General features: G+C 23.2%; 2 protein-coding genes across 5 annotated transcripts in view; one reads left to right on the top strand and one right to left on the bottom strand.

The window, feature by feature from the left end:
* LOC117177935 overlaps positions 1-763 on the bottom strand; it is a 17,575-nt gene extending 16,812 nt beyond the window's left edge. The window contains exon 1 of the mRNA XM_033369057.1: positions 502-763. The gene's annotated coding sequence lies outside the window, so the exon portion shown is untranslated. The remainder of the gene's footprint in view (positions 1-501) is intronic.
* On the top strand, positions 745-23,704 carry LOC117177936. 4 transcript variants are annotated; one of them, XM_033369060.1, is made up of 6 exons: positions 745-790; positions 1,076-1,252; positions 7,129-7,217; positions 9,037-9,193; positions 17,475-17,734; positions 22,118-23,704. In XM_033369060.1, the coding sequence occupies exons 2-6, from the start codon at positions 1,130-1,132 to the stop codon at positions 22,230-22,232; spliced, it is 744 nt and encodes a 247-aa protein (XP_033224951.1). In that variant the 5' UTR covers positions 745-790; positions 1,076-1,129; the 3' UTR covers positions 22,233-23,704. The 4 variants fall into 4 exon arrangements, with proteins under 4 accessions (XP_033224951.1, XP_033224950.1, XP_033224949.1 ...); XM_033369059.1 differs by having other exon boundaries at positions 748-877; XM_033369058.1 differs by having other exon boundaries at positions 764-1,252.
* The last annotated feature ends 2,640 nt before the right edge of the window (positions 23,705-26,344 follow it).

Genomic DNA, 26,344 nt, shown 5'->3' with positions numbered 1-26,344 from the left:
GGGGGGGGGGGGCTCTTAAGTCCCCTAAGCCCCCTGGCTACGCCACTGATTTTTTAATTGATAATATTTAAACCAAGCAAATATTTTACGATAAAGAAATGCATTATTGTGTACAATCCTACTAGATTTGACAAATTCCAGGCTTTTAGAGCACGTTCTAATGCTTCAAACGAAAATGGTGTTTTTAATTTATTTGAGGTTACGTTTGGCAGCTTTGATCGGCTATGAAAGGGATTAAACCGTATTATTTTGGCCACCTCTTGAGGATTTAAAAACGCAGGACAGAAAAGACATTTTTAGGGTTTCAAAATTTTTAATACCTTTTAATGCAAGCCTTCCTAATGGGTTATGTGAAGTTACGTTTGGCAGCTCCGTTTAGTTTTGAAAGGGATTGGAATCTTATTATTTTTGCCCCCTAATAAAGATTAAAACACGAAGGACTGAAAAAGAATCCTTAGGGAGAGTCCAAAGCAACAAATTAGTAAAAATGTAACACTTTACCTTTTTCAGGATTCAAATGTTCACGGGGTTCTTACGAACTCACAATCCATCCTATAGAGTTTGCTGATGCAATTTATTCAACTTATCACATATAATTACTATTAATTAAGCGCAATTAATAAAAACCATCAAAGTTCTAAAGAACTATATCACTGTTGTCGCATTATAATTTCAGTTTTTGTTTTTACCGTTTTTTAACGTGAGTCGTGACAGTCGTTATTTAAATGGCTTAGTAAGACGCCAATTAAAAGGCTTTCCAGCAGTTTCCGGTTGCCATGAGAGGAAAGGGGTAAAATAGGGGTATTTGTTTTGAGAGGATCAAGTTTTCAAAATATTATTTTTGACATTCTTCCTGATAGTGGATTCGATTTTAAAAGTATTCAGACTTACTTGTATTTCTCTTTTTAGGATTGAATGTATAGATGCCGAAATATATTCAAGTGTAATTTTCGGCGGGCATTCCTAAATTTTGTTTTCTTCTGTTCAGTTTTAATTGAAATTTCATATATTAACTGAATTTCAGTTTCAATGACGTGAGTTTCGAGATTTTTGAAAAGTTTATAATGCTTTGCAGAATTTCTACGCAGTAGAAAAGTTGTAAACAAAAGTGCACAAAAGTTAGGTTAAGATGAACGGAATCAATGGGTTGGATTCTTGTCAACAATTGCTCTCGACCTCGGCCTCTAGAATTTCCAATTTGGAGCATATCGTCTATGATGACAGCCTTGATATCGAAGTTAAAACAGAGCCTGTAAGTTTAATTATTTTTATACAAAATCGCTAGAATGAAACTAATATAGGAAGTGTTCCAACGTCAGGAAACCCGTGGAAATCAGGGAAAAGTCACTTGTCACGGATTCACTTTTAGTGACTTTTCAAAGATAAAGTCACTGTAATCACTTTTGGAATTATAAATAGATCACTTTAGTCACTTTTCTTTCAATAAATTGATCTATGGGTTAAGCATTATTATATACAGGCATATAACTGTTTCTGAAATTTCTTGGATTCTTTCGAAACATTTTATAGTATTTAAAAGGATTTCAGGGTATTTGGAATTTATTTTAATAATTTGAAGGGATTCCAAAGGATTAGAGATATTTTATGGTATTTTTTAAATATAAAAGAGTTTCAAATTTTTTTTGAAGTTTTTAATAAAGTTCCATGGACCTTTGAAATATTTTAGGGTAGTTTAAATGATTTTGAGAAATTTTAAATAGATTTAAATAATTTTATAGGATTTCAAAGATTTTAGGGTAGTTTTGAAAAATAAAAGGACATTTTCAAATTACAAAAGTTCAAAGGAGTTTTAATAAATTTTTATGTATTTCAAATGTTTTAGGCTATTTATAAAGATTCCAGGTTATTTTCAAATTATTTTAATACTTTGAAGGGATTCCAAATGCTTTACAAATTTTAGGGTATATTTTAAACGTAGAAGGAAACTTCGAAAGATTTCTAAAGCTTTTAATAAATTTTAATATTTTTTTAAAAGTAATTTTAGGGCATTTGAAAAATTCGAAGTATTTTTTTATAGCTTTAATAATTTGATAGAATTCCGATGGACTTCAAAGATTTTAATGTAGTTCTAAAAAATACAAGAAAATATTAAAGAATTTACAAAAGTTCCAAGGAATTTTAAAAGATTTGAAATATTTTAGGATATTTTAAAGGATTTAAAAACAAATCCAAATAATTTTAAAGGACTCCAACGACTTTAAATCTAATATTTAAATTTTATCCATTTTAGAAAAATGAAAAAACTTACAAAAGATATTTCAGGGTATTGAAAAAATGTCTAAGGATTTGAAAGATGGAACACTTTTATAGGACATATAATGTTTAAGGCTATTTTTATAAATTTTATAGGAATTCAGATTTATTTATTAAGTTAAGATTTTATGTAATTTCAAGGTATTTTAAAATATTTTTATTGATTTCAAAGAATTTTTTTAAAAATAATTGAGTGACTTCTTAGGATTTCAAATATTTCAAGGTATTTCCAGATATTTTGGGGTATATTAAAAGATTTTTAAAATTTTTAGCAGATTCCAATAATTTGAAGGGGTTTTTAAAACAATTTTAGAGATCACAGCGTTTTTTAAAAATTTTAATTGCAAGGAATTTTCAAGAGTTTTTAAACTCTTTTATAGGAATTTTAAATTCATTTTTGTAATCTAATGAGATTTCAAAAATTTGGATTTTTTTAGTGTATTTTTAAAAATTCCATGGCATTTTCTAGAGATTTAAAAAGTTTCAAGTGACTTCAAAATATTTCAAATGATTTGAAATATTTTAGGTTATTTAAAAAAATTCCGAGGTATTTTAAACAGATTTTAGGGTATTTTTTTAAATCCCAGGAATTTTCAATTGCTTAAAAAAGTTTCAAGGGATTTCAATAAATTTTAATGTACTTGAAATATTTTAGGCTATTTAAAAAGATTCCAGGTTATTTTTAATTTATTTTAATACTTTGAAGGAATTCCAAGAGCTTTAGAAATTTTCAATGGAGTTCAAAAGATTTCAAAGGATTTAAAATATTTTATGTAATTTTAAAAGATTCCAAGGCATTTTTAATAGATTTCAATAATTTGATGGATTTCCAAAGGATTTAAAAGATTTTGGGTTATTTCAAACAAATTTTAAATAAATTCAAATAATTTTTAGGGATTTCAAAGGATTCCTAAGATTAAAAATTAAAAATTTAAATGATTTAAGAAAAATTAAAAAACTTACAAAAGACATTTCAAAGTGTTAAAAAAATTTCTAAGGATTTGAACGATGGAATAATTTTATAGGATCTATAGGTTTAAGGCTATTTTAATCAATTTTCTAGGAATTCAGATTCATTTATTTATTAAATTGAGATTTTATGTAATTTCACGGTATTTTAAAATATTTTTATTGATTTCAAAGAATTTTTTCAAAATAATTAAGTGACATCTGAGGATTTCAAATATTTCAAGGTATTTCCAAAGATTTTTAGGTATTTAAAAAGATTGTTAACATTTTTAGCAGATTTCAATAATTTTAAGGGATTTTAAAAATAATCTTGAAGATCATAGAGTTTTTTCAAATTTAAATTGGAAGGAATTTTCAAGAGTTTTTAAAAGATTAAAAAAAAATGAAATATTTTAGGGTACTTAAAAAGATCCCAAGGAAATTTCAATTGATTTCAGTTTTTTAACGGGGTCTTAAAGGATTTTAAATATTTTACAAAAATTTAAAAGATTACAAGGAATTTTAAATTGTTTTTTAAGAGCTATACAAAGTTTTAAGTGATTTCAAAAGATTTTAAATTATTTTAAATGTTTTAGGTTATTTAAAAAAGATCGAGGTATTTTGAATAGATATAAATGATTTAAAGGAATTAAAAAAGATTTTTAAAAGATTTGAGGGTATTTTTTTTGAATCCCAGGAATTTCCAATTGCTTAAAAAAGTTTCAAAGGCTTTACAAAATTTTAGGGTATTTTTTTATCAGAAGGAAGTTTTGACAGATTTCAAAATCTTTTAATAAATTTCAATAGAGTTTTTAAATACTTAAAGATATTTTAAAAGGTTCAAGACATTTTCAAGCACTTTAGGAAGTTTCAATGGAGTTCAAAAGATTTCAAAGGATTTAAAATATTGTATGTAATTTTCAAAGATTCCAAGGTATTTTTAATAGATTTCAATCATTTGAAGGATTTCGAAAGAATTTAAAAGATTTTAGGGTATTTTAAAGGAATTTTAAATAAATTCAAATAATTTTAAAGGATTTCAAAGGATTTCTAGTATTAAACCTTTGAAATTAAAAATTTTTATGATTTTAGAAAAATTAAAGAACTTACAAAAGACAGTTCAAGGTGTTAAACAAATCTCTGAGGATTTGAATGTTGTGACGATTTTATAGGACCTATAAGATTTAAGGCTATTTTAATACATTTTCCAGGAATTCAGATTTTATCTAATTTCACGGTATTTTAAAATATTTTCATGGATTTCCCATAATTTTTTCAAAATAATTAAGTGACGTCTTATGATTTCAAATATTTAAAAATATTTCTAGGTATTTCCAAAGATTTTGGGATATTTTAAAAGATTGTTAAAATTGTTAGCAGATTTCAATAATTTGAAGGGATTTTTAAATCAATTTTAAAGATCATAGCGTTTTTTATTCAAATTGCAAGGAATTTTTATGAGTTTTTTAAAGTTTCGAAGGATTAAAAATATTTAGAGTAATTTTAAAAATTACAAGGAACTTTCAAGAGATTTCAAAAGATTTAAAAAATTGAAACATTTTACGGTACTTCAAAAGGATCCCAAGGAATTTTCAATTGATTTCACTTTTTAATGGGATCTTAAAGGATTTAAAATATTTTACGAAAATTTAAAAGATTACAAGGAATTTTAAATTGATTTTTGTAATTTAATTAAATTTTAAACGATTTGGAATTTTTGCGCGTTTTGAAAAATTCCAAAGTATTTTCAAGAGCTTAAAACATATTCAAGGAATCTTCACGGATTTGAATAATATTCAGGAATAATTTCATGTTAATGTATAATATTAAAATGAATTTTGAAGAATTTATATACAAGAAGTAATAGATTTCATAGGATTTCAGATATTATAAAACATTTTAAGGTTTTATAAATGATTTTAAAGAATTTTAAGATATTAAAAAAAAACCAAATAATTTGCAATTGATTTCTATAATTTGAAGGGATTTTAAAGCGTTTTAAAAAATTGTCAGTGTTTTTAAAAATTCCAATGAGTTATTAAAAGATTTGAAAAATTTAGTAGGATATCAAACGATATTGAAAGGTTTGAAACATCTTAGGGTATTTTTAATAGATTTTAATCATTTAAACTGTTTTCAAAGGGATTTGAGAAAATGCATAGGATTTAAAATACTCTAGGATATTTTAAAAGATTTTAAGAAAAGTCTCAAGAACTTTAAAAATCAAGGTATTTAAAAAAATCAAAGGATTTGAAATATTTTAGGGAATCTAAAAATATTCCGATGAATTTTTCATTGAATTCAATAATTTGAAGTATTACCAAAGAGTTTTAAAGATTTAAAATTATTATTCTTTAATCCAAGGAGTTTAATTATTAATTAATTTGAATTAATTCCGATAATTTCAAGGAATTTCGAAGTATTTTAGTTTGTATGGTATTTTAAAAATTTCAAGAAATTTGAAAGAGCTTTACAAATTTGAATGGATTTCAAAATATTTAAAAATCTTTGTAATATCTAAGTGTATTTTTAAAATAGATTTCAATAATTTAAACTTTTTCCAAAGGATTTTAAAGATTTTAGAGTATTTTTAAAAATTCCAAAAAATTTTAATAGCTGCAAAAAGTTTCAATGTCTTTCAAAAGATTTCGAAGGATTTTAAATATTTTAGAGTATTTAAAAAATTCAAATCAAATGTCAAAAACTTGAAAAAGTTTCAAGGGATCTCAAAAGATTCCATATAGGATTATAAATGTTTTAGTGTATTTAAAAAAATTACAAACCCTTTTCAAGGGATTTAAACAATTTTAAGTAATCTTAAACGATTTGAAAATATTTTTAATATTTTTGGGAATTTTTAAAGATTTCAAGGAATTTTCGATTGATATCAATCATTTGAAGGAATGTCAAAGAATTTTTAAGGGTTTTGAGTATATAATAAAATTCTAATCAATTTTTAAATGATTTACAAAATTTGAAGCATATTAAAAAGATTTTGCAAAGTCTGGAATATCTTATTTTTAAATTTTCAATGAATTTTCGCGAGATTTAAAAAGTGTCAAGGGATATAAAAAGATTTCTTAGGATTTCAAATATTTGATTTTAATGTGATTTTAAAGGATTTAAAAAATATTATCGGATTTTAAAAGATTTTGAAAAGCTTGAAAAATCTTAGCTTTGAAAGATTTTCATGAGCTTAAAAAAGTTTTGAGGGTTTTTAAAATATTTCAAAACGATTTGAAATAATTTAGGCAATTTTGAAAGTATACTAGGAGTTGTTAATTGGTTTGAAAAATTTGAAGGGATTTCAAAGGATGTTAATAATTTTAAGAAATATAAAAAAATGTTGATGTGGTTGTAAATAATTTACTAGAATTTTAAACAACTATCCATGGGATAGTTGTATCACAAGGTATTTCAGTATCGCAAGGTTTCAAAGATTTCAAGAGATTTTCAAATATTTTTTGTAATTTAAATTTTTTGGAATTCATTAAATTTTTTATTAAATTATCATAAATTGTTTTAAATGGTATTCAGTGGATTAAAATGTTGTCTGAGTTTTTACATTTTATCTTGAAGTCTTTTAAATTCACCTTGATTTCATAGGGATTTTTTACTGAAATTTTACTGGAATCACTGGAATTCAGAAGAAAATTAGCCACATTAATAATGTACATTAGTCACTATTAGTATTTTTTTGTGTTAGAAATCAAGTCTCTATTTTCAAATAAAATTTTCAAATAAATTTAAATTCAAAATTGTTTTATTCTCTTTGTAAAAAAATGGTATATTACGAATTTTAAAATTAGCCAGGGAATTTTATGAAATAAAAAGTGTTCCTAATTATTTTTTGATTAAAGAAACCGTCTAGTTTTATGTCAATAATTTATTTATTTCTATTCTAAGATGCCTTTACAAGACCACGAGTTTCATCAGAATGACAAAAACAATAGCGATGAAATGTCTCTCCAAAGAGAAATACTTCGAGAACTTAGGTAAGATGTGAATTTTTCGCATAATTCAATTCAAAGTATGAATTACTTGCAAGTTAAAAATGTTTCTATTTCAAATCTTAAAAGTCCAGGGTGGCCGCTGGATTGTGAAACCGGGAATTTTATGAGATCGGGAAAAACCGGGAAATAAGAGTAAATTTATTTCTTGACTGGGACTTTTACAAATTTTTTGAAAAAAGTCTGTTAAACTTTAATTTCAACCGTTTTTTCAATAGTTAGTTACACTGTTATTTTTTTTCAATTGTGATATCATTCAGTTTAGAAAGCGTTATTCGAAAATTTTTCACATTAAAAATTTTCCATTTTAGATTTTAATTTTTAAGCGTAGATTTTAATTTAAAGATTTTTTTAATTCAGTTTTAAAGACTTAAACAATTAAAAATTAGAAGCGGTTGTCATCGAAGATTTTGGATAAAACACATTTTTAGTTGATCAGCTGTGAATATAAATTAATTAATGATTTTTTAAATTGAACTATACTTTACGATTTAAAAAATAAACAATAATTTATTCTACGAGGCGATTCGGAATCAGTTTACAATTGTAGAATTTACAGATTTTAACGTTAAAAATTAAACTGTTTCAATTTGTAAATAACTTTAAAATAATAAATGTATTTATAATTAAAGGTTTTTATTAAATTTTAAATATTATTTCATATTAAAATGTTATATTAAAATCTGACTGTTTATTTAAAAACTGTAATTATAAATTAAATATTCAAAACTAAATAAAAAACTAAATTTTGAAAGTTACAATTTTAATTGTTATATTTACAAAATTTTGAACAAGAAATTTAGAATTATGATATATATTTTTTAAATTGAACTCTACTTTAAGATCTTAACGTTAAAAATTAAACTGTTTCAATTTTTAAATAACTTAAAAATAATACAAATATTCACAATTAAAGGTTTTTATTCAATTTCAAATATTATTTCATATTAAAATTTTCCATTTTTTAACCATTTAATTTGAAATTTTTTAATTAAGGAAAAGAACATTTGCCTAATATTTATAAATATCTGACCGTTTATTTAAAATCAGTAATAATTATATATTAAATATTCAAAACTAAACTAAACTAAAAAAAACTAAAAGATTTAGAAAGATTTACAAAATTATCACAAATGAATGTGGAAGATTTTAAGGAAATTTTTTTTTGTCAGGAAAAATTCTAATAATTTAAAAATGATTAGAAGTTCTGAAAAAAATTTTAAAATAATTAAAAATTTGAACAAATTTAAAATAATATGTAGATGTTTCAAAATTTTGAATCATTTTAAGGATTTTAAGGATTTTTAATGCTTCTAGCCTAAAACTACTTAAAATGATATAATTAATTTTTTTTTCAAATTTATTGATTGATTCTAGAATTTAAAGCATTGCAAATTATAACGTGGATTTACATTTTTGGAACTCAATCTGAATTTTTAAACTCCACAATTCATAGAAGTTAAAACAATTTATTTGACAGTTTAACTTGATTTAATTAAAAACTGTTCAGTTGAAAAGTCCTAATAGCTTCCATTTTATACAAGAGTTCCTCTTTTAGTGCTTCAATTTTCAGCTAAGTTTTTATTACTTCAAATGGAAAAATGTTTAGCTTTAGAGTTCGATTTTAAAAAGTTTTATTGACCGTGAAAAATGTTTGCGAAACGGGAAATAAAAAAACCGGGAATTTTGTTCTTGGAATAAAACGGCCACCCTGAAAGCCTAATTTAATTTTCTCTATTTATCTATCCACCTTTTCAATTTTTATATTTTAAATTAAAAAAAAAAAAACAATTTTTTTTTGTAGGAAAATAAATCAACGTTTGGATAATGTTGAAGCTATTTTACTTGGGCAAGGCCCTCACCTGGACAGAACTCCAGCTAAACCATCTATTCTGCCATTGAACACAGTAGAAGAGGTTGCAGCTTTTAATAAAATAGACGATGCGACCAAGAAAGCTGTCGTAAGTCTGATTTATTTTATACGTCTAAAAAATACGACCTTTAAATATACTGGGACATTATTAACCTTTCTTTAGAAAAAAACTCGGTTTACTGTCCAACATTTTGTTAAAGATTTTACAGAAAATCTTATATCCGAGTTGACCGGGAATTTTATTGATCTAGAAAAAACCGTAAATTGATCGGGGAATTTATTTAAAAAACAGGGAATTTACTTCTGATCGTAATAAAATTCAATTTTTCATTATTTAAATAATTTTGGTCAATTTAGAGAAGTGATTAAAAAATATATTTGTTTATCTCCATCTATTATTTAATTTAATTTAACCTAGACAAATTTACAATTTTACTTGGAAATTACTGCTTTTTTTATCAAACCGTTTTTTTAAGAATAAGATTTTAAACAGGAAGTTTAACGATTATATTTTTGGTTGAAAATGGATATATTTTATATAAAAATTAAACGATTTGTTTGAAAATGTATGTATGTACTTTGTGGAAAATTCGTATTTTTTGCATAAAATTAATCTTTGTGGTTTACATTAAAACCTGTTTTTAAGTTGAAAAAAAATTTCTTCGGCTCAAGATTTAACTGTTCCATTTTTTATTCAAAATTCAACTTTTCTAGTTAAAAATTTAAAAATTTGGATGAAAATTTGTCCTTTTTAATAAAAAATTCAACTATTTCTTTCAAAATCCACGTATTTTGTTAAAAAATCGCATTTTTTCGTAGAAAATGATCTTTTTATTTAAAAATTAATCTTGTTTAAAAATGCTTCTTTTCTGTTAAAAATGAAAATATTTCAGTTAAATATTCCTAATTTTATTTGAGAATTGTTCTATTAGGTTAGAAATAAATTTGCTTGGTTGAAAAATGAACGCCTTTGTTGAACATTATTATTTTTTTTATTGAAGATTCATAATTTTAATTAAAAATTAATTCCTTTGGTTGAAAAGTGACCTTTTTGATTGAAAACTTGTTTTTTCTTTGTATGAAAAGGAATTTTTTATACTGAAAATGTAACTATTATTTCAATTTAATATTCGATCATTTTATTTGAAAATCTATATCTTTGGTTGAACATTCATTGTTTACTAAAAATATCTACTTGGTTGAAAATTTCTTTTTTTGATAAAAAATTTAATTATTCTAGTTAAAGATTCATTATTTTAGTTGAAAATTTAATTATTTTTTTTAGCATTTTTTTTCTGGATTTAATTTTTTAACTAGAATTTAACTTACTCCAATTGAACATTCCATATTTTGAGTTAAAAATGCATCTGTTTGGTTGAACCTTAAATTCTCAAAACAAAAATGTTAGTTTTGGGTCGACAATTTATCTTTTTTATTGAAAATTAATTTATTTTTAGTTGAGCATTTAACTATTTTAGTTGAAGATACATCAGTTAGGTTGAAAATTAAACTAACTTGTTGAAAATCAACTTTTTTATTTCAGAATTATAATATTTGTTTGGAAATTTATGTACTTTTTGGAAAACTCTTATTTTTTGTATTAAATTAATCTTGATGGCTTACAATCAAATCTTTTTTGATTGAAAATTAATTTTTTCGACTCAAAATTGAACTGTTTCGTTTTTTATTCAAAATTAATTTTTTCTTGTTAAAAATTCAACAATTTGGATAAAAATTTATCTTTTATAATTTAAAATTCAAATATTTTTTTTGAAAATCTACGTAATTTGTTCAAAAATTAAATTCTTTTGTAAAAAAGTAGCTTTTTCTTTAAAAATAATCTTGTTTAAAAATGCTTTTTTTTCTGTTAAAAATTAAAATATTTTTAGTTAAATATTTATCATTTTAGTTGAAAATTCTTCTTTTAGGTTGGAAATAAAATTACTTGGTTGAAAGTTAAATTCTTTGGTTAAAAATTACTTTTTTTAGTTGAAGATTCATCATTTGAATTAAAAATTAATTTTTTTAGTTGAAAAGTGAGCTATTTGATTGAAAACTTGTTTTTTTGTTTGAAAAGGAATATTTTTAAACTGCAAATGAAATGATTATTCCAATTGAATATTCGATAATTTTATTTAAAAATTTATCTCTGTGTTTGAACATTTATTTTTTACTAAAAATGTCTTTGACAAAAAATTCAATTATTCTAGTTAAAGATTCATTATTTCAGTTGAAAATGTAATTATTTGTTTAAAAGTTAGTTGTTTTTTTTAAAGTAGTTTTTTCGTGGAAAGTAATTTTTTTAACTTAAAATTTAACTTACTTAAACTTAATATTCTATAGTTTTAGTTGAAAATGCATCTATTTGACTGAAAATTAATTTTTCAAATTAAACATTTAATTATTTAAGTTTTGGGTTGAAAAATTTATCTTTTTTATTTAAAATTAATTTTTTTAGTTGAACATTTAACTATTTCAGTTGGAGATTTGTTGTTTTTGTTGAAAGCGCATCTTTTTAGTTCAAAATTTAACTATTCCAGTTGAAGATTCATTATTTTAGTTGAAAATTCATCAGTTAGGTTGAAAATTGAATTACTTTGTTGAAAATCAATTTTTTAAATTAAAAATTCAACTATTCCTGTAGAAAATTTAACCCTTCTATTGCTGCTTGAAAATTTATCTTTTTTTATGAAAAGTCACCTATTTGGTTGAAAATTAACATTTTTTGTTTCAAAATTACAATATTTGTTTAAAAATGTATGTACTTTTTGGAAAATTTGTCTTTTTTGTATAAAACTAATCTTTATGGTTTACAATAAAATCTTTTTTTGATTCAAAATTAATTTCTTCGGCTCAAAATTTAACTGTTCCATTTTTTCTTCAAAATTCACCTTTTTCAGTATAAAATGCAACATTTTGAATGAAAATTTGACTTTTTTAATTGAAAATTCAACTATTTCCTTAAAAATACACGTATTTTGTTAAAAAACCGAATTTTTTGGCAGAAAATGATCTTTTTCTTTGAAAATTAATCTTCTCGTTCACAAATGCTTCTTTTTTTAAATTAAAATATTTCAGTTAAATATTTATCATTTTAGTTAAAAATTCTTCTTTTAGGTTGGAACTAAAATTGTTTGTTAAAAGTTAAATTCTTCGGTTAAAAATTACTTTTTCAGTTAGAGATTCATCATTTTAATTAAAAATTCATTTGGTTGAAAAGTGAATCATTTGTTTGAGAACTTGTTTTTTCTTTGTATCAAAAGGATTTTTTTTAACTGAAAGTGTATCTATTATTTCAGTTGAATATTCCATAATATTAGTTAAAAAATTATCTCTTTGGTTGAATATTCATTTTTTACTAAAAATGTAATTATTAAATTTTTTGTAGGAAATTCTTTTTTTTTTGTATAAATTAATGTTCTTTATTGAAAATTTATCTTTTTGTTAAAAAATTCAATTATTCTAGTTAAAGGTTCATAATTTCAGTTCAAAATGTAATTATTATTTGTTTGGAAGTTAGTTTTTTTGTTGTTTGATTTCACTTATTCCAATTGAATATTTCATAGTTTTAGTTGAAAATTTATCTGTTCGATTGAACATCAATTTTATAAAATTAAAAATTTAATTAATTAAGTTTTGTTTGACAATTGCTCTTTTTTATTGTTTTTATTATTCTGGTCGAAACTGGATCTACTTTATAAAAAATTTATTTTTTGTTTGATTCATCATTTTAGTTAAAAAATCTTTTTTTTTCAAAATTCAACTATTTTGTTTACATTATTTTTCATTCTTTTTTTAACTGAAAAATATTTGATTGAAAATGTATTTTTTCAAACGAAAAATTAAACTATTTCTTTGAAAATTTCTGTATTTTTTATGATAAAACTTAATCTTTTTGGTGAATAATTCACCTTTTTAATTTGAAATTCAACTATTAGGTTAAAAATTCAATAAAAAATTAGAAAATTTATGCATTTTGTTAACAATAATTATTTTTTTGTAGAAAACTAAAAATTACACTAAAGTTTTTGTCACAATTTTTGTATAGGCATTTAAACTTTTTGGTAGATATTCATTTGTTTGCTTAAAAATTTATTTTAGTTCATTTAAAACTGATTTCTCTAACTTAAAATTAAAATACTCTTCTTTTTCATAAAAAATTCTCTTTTTTTGTTGAAAATTTGTCCTTTTTTGGTAGCAAATCTTTTCGGTTGAAAATTAAACTATTAGGTTGGAAATACCACTATAAATTTAAATATTTGGTTGAAACTTTGTATTTTGTAAAAATTGATTCTTCTTTGATAGAAAAATAATCTTTTTGGTTGAAATTCCATTTCCTTGTTTGAAAATTAGTTTTTTTTTTAAACTGAAAATTAATTTTTGTAACTAAAAATTTAATTTCCATTTTCTTCGATTTTTTTTATGAACATTTTACCTTTTCTGTTGAAAATTCATCTGTTTGCTTGAAAATTTAACTATATCGTTAAAAAAAATTTTATTTGGATTAAAAATTATTTCTCTAACTTAAAATTAGATTCAACTAATATTTGGTTTTAATGTAACTTTTCTGTTGATAATTGATATTTTCGAGTCGAAAATGTAATTTTATTTTAGAAAATTAGTCTTTTCGACTTGAAAATGCAACAATTTAGCGGACAATCGATTCTTTCTTGAATCAATATTCGACTTTTTCGTTGCAAAATTTATCTCTTGGTAAAAAAATCTAATTTGTTTGAAAAATTTAATTATTATTGTAGAATATCAATCTAAATTGGTTGACGATTCAGCTCCTTGGTTGAAAATTCTTTGTTTTTTTGTTGAATTGAACGGTGTTTGATTTCAAATAAAATCTTTTTTGGTTAAAATAATATCAACTACTATATTGTTCGTTAAAAATTCATCTGTCTTAGTTGAAAATTCATGTATTTCGTTTGAATAAAAATATTTTATTTGGTTAAAAAGTTTTTTTAAAAATAAAAATTGATATTTTCAGTATGAAAATGCAACTGGTTTGTAGATAATTCGTTTGTTGGATGGAAAAGTTAACAATTTAGGGGAATTTTTTTTCTTTCTTGTTTCGAAATTCGGCTTTTTCGTTTCAAAATTGATCTCTTTTGGTAAAATATCCAATTTTTTTGATTGAATATTCAACTATTTTGGAAGAAAACTAACTTGGCTTAGTTGTGGATTTAGCTATTTTTTAAAAAATCTGATTATTAGGCTAAAAGTTTTTTCTGTGAGTAATTTAATTCTTTTGTTGAAATTTTTTTTTTTTTTAAATAGTAGCAAATTCAACTATTTTGTCATAATTCAATTGTAATTTGTTAAAAATTAATAATTTCGGTATAAAAATTTAACCATTCGGTTGAAAATTAATTAACTTGGTTAAAAATTTAACTATTTTGGTACAAAGTCAAAATTCGGTAGAAAATTAACCTTATTGTTGGAAATTTAACTTTTGTTGGAAATTTGTATTTTTGGTTTAAAAATTCAGCCCAAAATCAGGTATCTGGAAAAAGTTTTTAAAATCCGTTTTTTGCTTGTTGAAAATTATTTGTTTTAACTGAAAGTTTAGCTATTCCATTTTTTGTTAAAAATTTATATTTTTTAATGATCAATTCCTTTGAAATTCCGATACATTTTTTTAAATCCTCTAAAATCCGTCGATATACTTTAGAATCTTTTGAAATCTTTAAAAGTCATTTGAAATCCTGTACATTTTTTTTTAAATCTACTAAAATCCTTTAAAAACTATTTGAATACTTGAAATCTTCGAAATGCCATAAAAAATCCCTTATATTTTTTTGTAAATCCGTAGAAATACCTTAGAATCTCTAAAACTTGAATAAATTTTTTGCAGTTTCGTGAAAAATTACGAAATTTTATTGATCCGATATCTGAAATTTTTTGAAATTCATGGAAATCTTTCAAATTCGTCAATTTTATTGAAATATCTTGAAGTCCCTTGCAATATATTAACTTTTTTTGAACATTTTTGAAATCCCTTTAAAATTCTTCGAAATCCCTTTAAATCATTTATAATATTTGGAATACTAGCTATGGATCAGTTATTTTTGCAGAATAACTTGTGAGTTTGACTAAATCATCAGTTAAGAGTAACTAATTCATGAATAAAAGTCAGTCACTGATTGAAAATCAGTGAAAATTGTAAATGATTCAAATTCATAGATGTTTAAATTCCGTTACATCTTTTGAAATCTTACAAAATCCTATAAAATTCGCGGATATGCTTTCGAATTTTTTAAAATCTCTTTAAATCCTTTGAAATTTTTTTAAATCTTTTGAAATCCTCTGAAATCTTTTCGCTCTTAATTTCTTAAAATCCTTCAAAATCCTTTAAAATTCAGTCAAATCTTTGAAGATTTGAATAAAATCATTCAAGTATTTTAAAATCTAGTAAAATACCTGCAAAATTTCAGATTCTTTCTCATTAAAATTCATAAAAAAAGCTTACGAATCCCTACAATGGAAAACGAAGAAAAATATAATAATTTAAGTTAAGGCCAATTAGGTTGGCCACCAACCCGGGAGAATCGGGAGAACCGGGAGAAACTTTCACCGGGAGAAAACCGGGAGAGAAATATTACACCCGGAGATTTCCCGTGTATTTCATAATTGACGCATTTTGTAATTATTGAAAGTTCCCAACTAGAAAGTATATAATTTTCAAAGTGTTTAGAATAATTAAACTGTAAAGTTTCACAATAATTCTCGCAGTATTTTAAATTCTGCAATTTGGAATGGTGGAAATGACAGTGACTTTTGATTTGACAAAATCAAATCTTTTAGTACAAAAATTTATTCAATCCTTTAAAATGTCAGTTGATACTACATGACAAGATACTTATTAATAATATATTAATCGTATTTGAAATTTCTATCATTTTAATTTACAATTATATATTGAATATGCAAGTCTAAAACAGTTAAATCTTTGAGGCATTGAAACTAAAGTTTTTTCTTACATTAATTTTTAGATTAATTTTTGGAGGTTTTGAATTTTAAATTTCACAATATTGTGGTTTCAAATTTAAATATTCAACATTTTATGACAATTTCGATGATAAATATTTCAAAATTTAATATTAAAAACCTTGATGTCAGTTTTGAATTTAATAATTTTAGATATAAATATAAAGCAATTTCGAATTTGAAAGCGTAAAATTGTACAATTTTAAAAATAGAAATCTTATCATAGCAATATTGTCTTATATTCTTTACCTTAATTTTTAATTTTCAGTGGAAAATCTTAAAATTGTCCGATGTTTAGTTGAAGATTTAAATTAATAAGTCATTTCAAATTGAAAAATATTTTATATTCTAAACTTTCTAGAATGAATATTAATTTTAAAGGACGATTTGAAATTAAAAAATTATAAATTGAGTTTAAAATAAAAATCGATGAATTTAAACATCTGAAATTGAAATTAATGCATCAATAAATGGACAATTTCGGTAATTTTAAGCGGTTACAATTTCAGAGTTCTGCATTTTTATTTTTTTCCTTTCATAGGTTTTCATTTTGCAATTAGAATTGAAATTTTTAAGTTTTGGAAAGTAGCATTAGGAATTTACAAATTATTGGTTGGTTTCAGTTTCAACGTTCGGGGGTAGAAATTTTGTTATTTTTAACGTTTCCGATTTTAAATTATTATTTATTTCGAAAGGTTTTTAAAAAGAAAAATTCAATTCATTTTTCACTTTGTTCCAATGCCAACTTGTACTTTTATCATGTAATGGCAATTTAAAATTCTAGAATTTCAGAATCTTTGACTTTGAAAGATTCGATTTAGTTTTTGATGTTAAATTATCAAATTTTAATCGCTTTGAATTTAAATAACTCGAATTTAAAAGTCTCAATCTTTAATTATTTAATTTTGATCACTTTAAATTATAAATAATACAAATACAATTCCTCTGAATTTTAAATGACCCAATTTTACACATTTTAATCTGAAAATATTCAATTTTTAACGTTTTGACATTGTTAGATTTTCGAAATTTTAATATGAAATCATGTTAGTTTCGTGATTCTCTAAATAAAATTGTTAATTTTTAGCACTTCGACTTAGAAAGTGTTAATTTAACTCCTTTTTCTTAATAAATTGTCCAAATCGTTCTATTTTTCTAAATTGCAGACGCTTGCAATACGAAATTATGAATTATTGTTTCAAAAATATTTAAAACCTTATATTAAAAAATGTGTTCAGTTTTTAAAGGCCAATCCTTGATCCCGTTAAATAGAAATTCTGAAAAAATTTAGGATTTTTTTTTTAATTTAGAGTTTTACATGGTTTTTTAGGCTCTTCTTTATAATTATGAATATTTTCTTTATGATTTTTTTACAGGTCTCATATCTGGGATATCTTGGAGGTTCTAACGTGAGGGAGTCCGCAAATCTCTGTATTAAAGAGACGCTTTCTGGCGATTGCGTTTCCCAATTCACCTGGCTTGGAAGAGACATTGGACGCAGGCCGATAGGGACACCTTTTTACAATACAAAATTATCTGCTGTTATACTCGGTATATTTTTAATTCCAAGGTTTATAGTGATCATGCAATTTGAAATTCCCGGAAGGATATGGAGCGATTTTACAGCGCCTATAAGGTTTTATAATATTTTGAAAACAAATTTCAAAATTTTGAAAAATTTTGAAGAGATTTAAAATTATTTTTAGGAATTCACCCTGAATTATATTAATTCTGCGGAATTATTTTGAATTTTTTAATTCAATTAAATTCTTCTAAATTATATTAATTCAATGGGTTTTTTTGACATTATTAAAGTTTTTATTTGATTTATCGTGAGAGGGATTTAAAATATTTTAGGAAATTAAAAACAATTTAGACATTGTCAAATGATTTAAACAATTTAAAGGGTTTTGATTTAAAAAATTTTGCATGCGAGTTTAAAGAATTTCATAGAATTTCGGAAGATATGGAAGGATTTAGAGGACCTATAAGGTTTTAAAATTCAAAGAATTGATTCATTAGCATGGAGAAATTTCGTAGCTTTTCAAAAATTTCAAGAAATTTTCAAATAGTTTTTGCAATTCATTTAGAATTCGCCTAGGATTCTTAATAGTTTATCCTGATTTTTTCAAAGTTAAAAGAACTTTGAAATTCATGTATTTTGTAGAAAACTAACGTTCATGGTTCAAACTTAATCTTCTTAGCCTGTTCGGTTTTTGGTTTAGAAGTTATCTTTTTAAGATCAAAAGTTAACCATTTGATTGAAAATTCATGTATTTTGTCCAAAATTATTTTTTTTTTAGAAAATTAATATTTGTTTTTGAAAATTCATCTTTTTAGTTGAACATTAGTCTTTTTTTGGTCGAAAATTAATTTTCTTGGCTGAAAACTCATCTTTTTGGTTAGAAATTCAACTTTTAGTTGAAAATTAATTTTGTTTGGTGAAAGAGTTAATCATTTTCGTTAAAAATTTATTTCTGTGACTGAAAATTTATTTATTTTTTAAAAAGTTCGTCTTTTAGATAGAAAAAGAATCCTCTTGGTTGGAAATTCATCTTTATGGTAAGAAATGCAACTCTTTCTGGATGAAAATGTATACATTCTGTTAAAGATTTGTCTTTTTTGCAAAAAAGTTGATCTTTTTGGTTAGAAGATCAACCAATTTGTTAAAAATTCATTTATTTGTAGAAAAAATGCAAAATTTTATTTCAAATTTATCTTTTTGGTCGAAAATTGATCTTTTTAGACTATTGGGTTAAAAATTCATCTTTTTTATTGAAGAATTAGTAGAATTTAAAAAAAAATGTATATTTAATTAATTTAATCATATTAATTTATAAATTTACCTTATTTTCAGTTGAAAATTCGACTTTCTTGGTAGAAAATTAATCTTTTTGGTTGAAGATTTATCACTTTAGTAGAAAATTAATTTTATCAACTGAAAATATAACTATTCCATTTTTTGAAAAATAATGTTCGTGGTTGACAATTAATCTTTTTGGTTGAAAATTCGTCTTTTTCGATAGAAAATTAATCTTCATGGCTGAAAATGCACTTTTCTGGTTAGAAATTCAACTTTATAGTTGAAAACTAAATATTTTGTTATTAAAAATTAATTTTGTTAGGTGAAATATTCAACATTTTCGTTAAAAATTTATTTCTGTGACTGACAATTTATTTATTTTGATAAAAACTCGTCTTTTTAATAGAAAAATAATCTTTGTGGTTAGAAGTTCAACTATTTGTTTAAAAAATCAGTTTTTGAGGTAAAGATTGATTATGTTCACTGAAAATGTGTGTTTTTGGATAGAAAATTTATATTTCTGGTTAAAATTTTATACATTTTGTTAAAGATTCGTCCTTTTTTATAACAAATTTTATCTTTTTTGTTAGAAGTTGCATCATTTGGTTAAATGTTAATTTTTTTGTAGAAAAAAATTCATAATTTTTCGTTCAAACTCATCTCTTTTTTTATAAGTCATTTATTGGTTTAAAATTGATATTTTGGCTTGAATATTTATCATTTTAGTAGAAATTTCTTATTTTTTAGGTTAAAATTATACTATTTCATTGAAAATTTGTTATTATCGGTTGAAAATTAATTTTCTAACATAAAGTATACTAGTTCACCTTTGGTTTAAAATATAATATTTACCTTATTTTTAGTTGAAAATTTGACTTTCTCGGCAGAGAATATTATATAAATTATATTATATAAATATTTTTCATATCAAAGGTTTCAAAGATTTTACCAAAATTTTAAAAGATTTCAAATTTTATAATGATTTCAAATAAATACAAAAGATTTCAAAAATATCTCAAATATTTCATGAACATTTCATAGAGATGTTAAAAGAATACAAGAATTTCAAAGATTTCAAAAAAGTTATAGAACACCAGATTTCAAAGTTTTCAAAAAATTTCAAAGATTTTAAAAAATTTCAAAGAAATTATAGGGATTTGAAAAGATTTCAAGAATTTACAGAATTTAAAAAGATATCAAAGATTTCAGAACATTTCAGAGGTTTTAAACAATTTCAAAAGGTTTCCTGAAATTTGAGAAGATTTGAAGAGATTTCAATGATTTCAAATGGACACAAAAGTTTTCAAAGCAAAGGTTAAAGAAAGATTAAAGAAAGATTTCATAAAATTTTTCGAAGATTTCAGGATTTCACAAAGATTTTATATACTTCAAAATATTTCAAAAATATCACGAAGATCAAAAAAATTCCAGTTGAATATTCCATAATTTGAAATAAAAATTCATTTCTTCCGTTAAACATATATTTTTTGACTGAAATTCAATTTTTGGTTGAAAAATGATCTTTTTTAGTTTAAAATTCATCTTTTTGATCAAAAATTCAATTATTATAGTAAAAGACGAATGATTTTAATGAAAAGTCATCACTTTGTTTCAAAATGTAATTATTTTTTTTTAAAGTTAGTTTTTTTGTTGTTGAAAGTTATTTTTTTAAACTAAAATTTAACTTATTCCAATTGAATATTACATAGTTTTTATAGAAAAATCTTTTTTGTAAAAATTAATTTTATTGTTGTTGAAAATTTAAATATTTTTTAAGATTCATTGTTTTAGTTGAAAACTCATTTTTTTCGTAAAAAACTCAACTATTCTAGTTGAAAATTTAACATTTTAGTACAAAATTCATCAATTTGATTGTAAATTAATTACTTGAGCTGCAAAATTTAACTGTTTCATTTTTGATTGAAAATCGATCTTCCCTAGTTCAAAATTCAACAACTTGTATGAAAATTGGTCTTTTCTAATCGAAAATTCAATTATTTTGTATTGTATTTTGTTAAAAAATATATTTTTTTTTCGTAGAAAATTATTTTTTTTTTAAAGTTAATCTTCTTGTTAAAAAATTCTACTATTCTGTTAAAAAATAAAGTTTTTCAGTTAAATATTTATCGCTTTAGTTGAAAATTCATGTTTTAGGTTAGAAATAAAAATTACTTGATTGCATCTTAAACTCTTCTGTAAAAAAATTAAATGGTTTGGTTGAAGATTCATCATTTTAATTAAAAATATTTTTCTTTGGAAGAAAATGAATTTTTTAAAGGTAAAGATGTAATTGTTATTCCAGTTAAATATTCCCCAATTTTATTTAAAAATTAATCTCTTGTTGAATATTCATTTTTTGACTAAAAATGTAATTATTCAACTTTCTGTTGAAAATGATATTTTTTTTATTTCAAAATTATTTTGTTTATAACTTAATTTTCTCGGTATGAAGTTGATCTTTTTGGTAAAAAAATCCATTATTCTAGTTGTATATTCATCATTCTAGTTGAAAATTCCTCTTTCAGGTTTAAAATTCAACTAGTCCAGTTAAAGATTTAAATTTTAGTTAAAAATTTAACTTATTCCAATTCAATATTCCATAATTTTAGTTAATAACTCATCCGTTTGGATGAACATTAGGTATTTTAGTTTAAAATTTAATTATTTAAGTTTTAGTTGAAATTTTTCTCAGCAAAAATTATTTTTTTGCATTAAAAATCTAACTATTTAATGTTTTCCAGAAAAATTATGTTTTTATTTATAAATTCGTCTTTTTTGGTCTATAATTCAACTATTAAAGTTAAAGATTCATTATTTTACTTGAAAATTCATCAGTTACGTTGAAAATTGAACTAATTCGTTGAAAATCCATTTTTTGTTTGTTGGAAATTAATTGTTTAGACTGAAAGTTTAACTATTTCATTTTTGACTAAAAATGTATATTTTTCAGTGAAAAATTTCAGTATTTGTTTAAAAGTTCATTTATTTTGCAACTTTTTGCTCTGTTCTGTTAAGGATGTTTAGAATGAACGTCATGCATTAAAATAAAAGTTTGCGTTTTGCAGAAAATATGGATATTTTGCCTTTGATTGATCCGCAAAATTGAAAAACTTTACCCGGAAAAACCGGGAATTTGAAATCGTCCGCCGAATCGCCACCCTGATCTTCAAAATTGTCTAATTTCGGACTTAATACTAAAAATTTAACAATTTTCAGAGGCGATATCCTCGAACAGAAGTTATCCAGTACCGACAAAAACAGAATACGCATCCCATATGAAGGAAGCTTTGCGAGTAGCGAAACAAAGGAACCGGAACCAACTACTCAGTAAAAAGCGACGCACCACCGACGACGAAGAAGATTCCTAATAAGATTTTCACTAACTCTATCAGATAAACCTAATTTGTTTACAACTAAGAACGAAACTACTTTCACGTAAGCATCGCCAAAAAAAAGTAGAACAAAAATGTTCACGAAAGTATTTAATAAGGTATTTTAAAATAAGGTTCCTTCTCTCTAAAAGAAAACAAGATTTTTTAATTCCAAAATACTCTTTTTTTTTCTTTTATAGAGAAAAAAAGTTGGTCTATTTTCAAGTTCAAAATGCTGTTTTAGCTGCATTTACATTTGTATAATTTCATCGTGTTTTTCATGACTTTATATTCAGAGGTTTGAAGTGTTTTTATTTTATTTTTCATGTAAATTTGAACACGGTTGTTATCTTGGATTTTTCGAAATAGAAAGAAAAAATTAATTGGAAATCAAACCTGTTTGATTCTCTTGAATTATTACAATTTTTAGAATAAAAATTTTATTTTTTATTGTTGACAAAAATGGATCCAAGAGTCAAGTAAATATAAGGTACTGCTTTTTTGGGAGGAAAATGAATTTAAAAGTCAAGCCGAATATTCGAAATTCGATTATTTCCAATAAATAAAGTTGAAAAAGAAAATCGAAATATACTTAGATTAAACCGGCTTGATTTTTTTAAATAATTAAAAATTTGAAAATCAAAATTAATCCTATTTTTTGGAGAAAAATAGATAACAAATGCAAGTCTATTCTTCTAAATTTGATTTATTCGAATAAGTTGAATTAAAAAAAATCTAAAAAATGGGGTCAAAAGTTAAGTCGAATTTTTGAAAATTGATTTATTCGAAAAAATTGAATTTCAAAACAAAGAATTTAATTTCACGTGAAACTGGCTTGATTGCCTTGGAATCTTAGATTATTGCATTTTTTTAAATCAGTCCTTTTTTAGTCGTGATAGAAGGGGCGAATTTTTCGATATTTGATTTATTCAAAAAAAGCGAATAAAATTTTTTTTTAAAACAGCCTTAGATTATTACTTTTTTTGCCATCAAAATGATCGTTTTTTTGTTGAGAAAAATAGATTTAAAAGTCAAATTGATTCTTCGAAATAGTGGAATTTAAAAAAAAAAACTTTAATTGTTCATAAAGCCGATTTGATTTTCTTAGATTTTTATAATTCAAAAAATAGAAAGTAGCCCTTTTTTAGTCGTGGATGGAGCCAAAAGTCAAGCATAATTTTCGGAATTCGCTTTATTCGAAAAAGGCAAATTAAAAAAGAGAATTTAATTGTACATTCAAACGGCTTTGATATCCTTAGATTATTATAATTTAAAAAATCAAAATTATGCCTTTTATTGTCGAAAAATGTGTCGATTCTTCAAAATTTGATTTATTCGAAAAAGACGAATTAAAAAAATCAAAATTATTCCTTTTTTGGAGAAAAATGAATCCAAAAGCCAAGTCGAATTTTCAAAATTTGATTTATTCGAAATAGGCGAATTAAAAAGAAGTTTAACTGTACATCAAACCGACTTGATTTTCTTAAATTATTGCAATTTTAAAAATCAAAATTTTTCTTTTTTTTTTTAGAAAATGTGAGCCAAAAATCTAGTCGAATCGCCAAAAATTTATTTGAAAAGTACGAATTAAAAAAACATTAAATCGGCTTGATAGCCTTAAATTATCATAATTTCTCAAATGAAAGTAACCTTTTTTTATTAAAAAAAATTAATCCAAAAGTGAAGATGAATTTTCGAAATTTAATTTATTCGAAAAAGACGAACTAAAAAGAAGAATTTAACTATACTTCAAACCGGCTGGATTGCTTTCCATTATTTTAATTTTTTTATTAAAATAGATTTTTTTTTTGTTAAAAAAAATTAATTTTAATGTCAAGTAGAATTTTCTAAATTTTATTTATTCGAATAAATCGAATTAAAAAATCTAAATGTACATCAAAAGGTTCAATTCCCCCGGATTAGTATAATTTAAAAAATAAAAATTACTTTTTTTTTGAAAAAAAAATGAAGCCGAAAATCAAGTCGAATTTTCGGAATAAGATTTATTCAAAAAAGTCGAATTAAAAAAAAATAATTTTGCATCAAATTGGCTTGTTTGCCTTAAAGTATTATAATTTCTAAATTCAAAATCTTTTTTTTATTGTAAAAAAAATGAATCCAACAGTCAAGACGGATCGTCGAAATTTAATTTATTTCAAAAAGGCGAATTAAAAAAAAAGAATTTAACTATACATTTAACCGGCTTGATGTCTTTTGATTATTATAATTTAAAAAATCAAAATTATTTCTTTTTTGTCGAGAAAAATGGAGTCAAATGTCAAGTAAAATCTTTGAAATTTGATTTATGCGAAAAAGAAGAATTTATCTACACTTCAAACTGGCTTGTTTGCCTTGGATCATTTTATTTTTTTAATTAAAATAGATTAAGTTGAAAAAAATCAATTTTAAAGTTAAGTCGAATTTTCTAAATTTTATTTATTCGAATAAATCGAATTAAAAAAATGTTAATGTACACTAAACGGTTCAATTTCTCTAGATTATTATAATTAAAAAAATAAAAATGACTTTTTTTGCAAAAAAAAAATTAATAAATAAGCCGAAAATCAAGTCGTATTTTTGGAATTCGATTTATTCAACAGAAGGCGAATAAAAAAAAATTAATTGTACATATTCGCGGCTGATTTTCTGAGATTACTGCAATTTTTTAAATAAAATTTTCTCCTATTTTTTTAGGAAAAAAACTGAATTCAAGAGTTAAGTCGGATCTTCAAAAGGTAATTTATTCGAATAAATCGAATTAAAAAATCTAAATTTACATCGAACCGGCTTGATTTCCTGAAATAATTGCGATTTTGAAATCAAAATTTTTCCTCTTTTTCTAGAAAAATGGACCCCGAAAAAGAGTAATAGTGATTTTTAAAATTTTCATAATCTAAGAAAATCAAGCTGGTTTGATCTACAGTTAGTTTCATTTTATATTATTATAATTTTAAAAATAATTTTGTTTGGCAATAAAATGAAGTCAAAAATTAAGTCGAATTTTCCAAATTCGATTTATTCAAAAATGCGAATTAAAAAAAATGAATTTAACTTTGCATTAAACCGGCTCGATTGCCTTCGATTATTATAATTTTAAAAATAAAAAATACTAGTTGTTTTAAATCCCATTTTCTAAAAGAGGAGTCATTTTGATTTAAAAATTGCAATTATTTAAAGAAATCAAGCCGGTTTGATGTAAATTTAGATTTTTTGTTTAAATTAAACTTTTTTGAATAAATTTAATTTCGAAGATTCGATTTGACTTTTGGATTCATTTTTCTCGCAAAAACGACTAATTTTAATTTTAAGCGTTGTAATAAGCTAAAGAAATCAAGCCGGGTTGATGTAAAATTATATTTTTTTAATTAGATTTATTCGCATAAATTTCATTTCGACGATTTAACTTGAATTTTGGATTTATTAAATAGTTTTTTAATTCGTTTTTTTTTTTTTAAATAAATCCAACTTTGAAAATTCGACTTGATTTTGGGCTTCAATTTTTTTTGTCCAAAAAAAGGCATGTTTATTTGCAGAATTATTATAATAGAAAGAAAAATTAATTGTAGATCAAACAAGCCAATTTTTCTAGATTATGACAATTTTAACAATCAAAATTACTCCATTTTGCCATAGCCTAAGAAACTCAAGTCTGTTTTATCTACAGTTATTTTTTTTTCTATTTAGAAAAATCCAATCTTGCAAGCATGTCTAAATTTGTATTGAAAATCCGAAAAAAAACGACTTCAAACATCCATTTTTTATTCAAATTACGAGAAAATTGTAATCGCAATTATTTTTTAATGCCTTATTCTTACTCTCGAATATCTTTTTTGTATTCTCACAGTAGTTTTTAAAAATTAGGCAGCACCTTATTTGAACTACAAAAAAACTGATCTCAGTGACGAGTAAGTGAACAATTATCCGTCGATTTATCGTCTAAGCAAAATTAGTTCACCAAACAATCACCGGAAGTTGGTCCATTAGGAAATCAGTAGAAAGACTTTTCTTTTCTCATATTACCAAATAAGTGTTTATAACTTTCGGACTCTACAAAATTAATATTGTATAGTAA

This window comes from Belonocnema kinseyi, chromosome 8, assembly GCF_010883055.1.
Source record: "Belonocnema kinseyi isolate 2016_QV_RU_SX_M_011 chromosome 8, B_treatae_v1, whole genome shotgun sequence".
NCBI classification, from domain to species: Eukaryota; Metazoa; Arthropoda; class Insecta; order Hymenoptera; family Cynipidae; genus Belonocnema; species Belonocnema kinseyi.
Note: the sequence above shows the minus strand (reverse complement) of the source record. Positions and strands in the feature narration are given on the sequence as shown.

Bases quoted from the DNA above. Each gene is read 5' to 3' on its own strand.
- LOC117177936 (XM_033369060.1), top strand. From the start codon at position 1,130: ATGAACGGAATCAATGGGTTGGATTCTTGTCAACAATTGCTCTCGACC. The intron at 1,253-7,128 runs GTAAGTTTAATT...TTCTATTCTAAG, and splicing joins TCGAAGTTAAAACAGAGCCT to ATGCCTTTACAAGACCACGA. The intron at 17,735-22,117 runs GTTTTATAATAT...AACAATTTTCAG, and splicing joins GATTTTACAGCGCCTATAAG to AGGCGATATCCTCGAACAGA.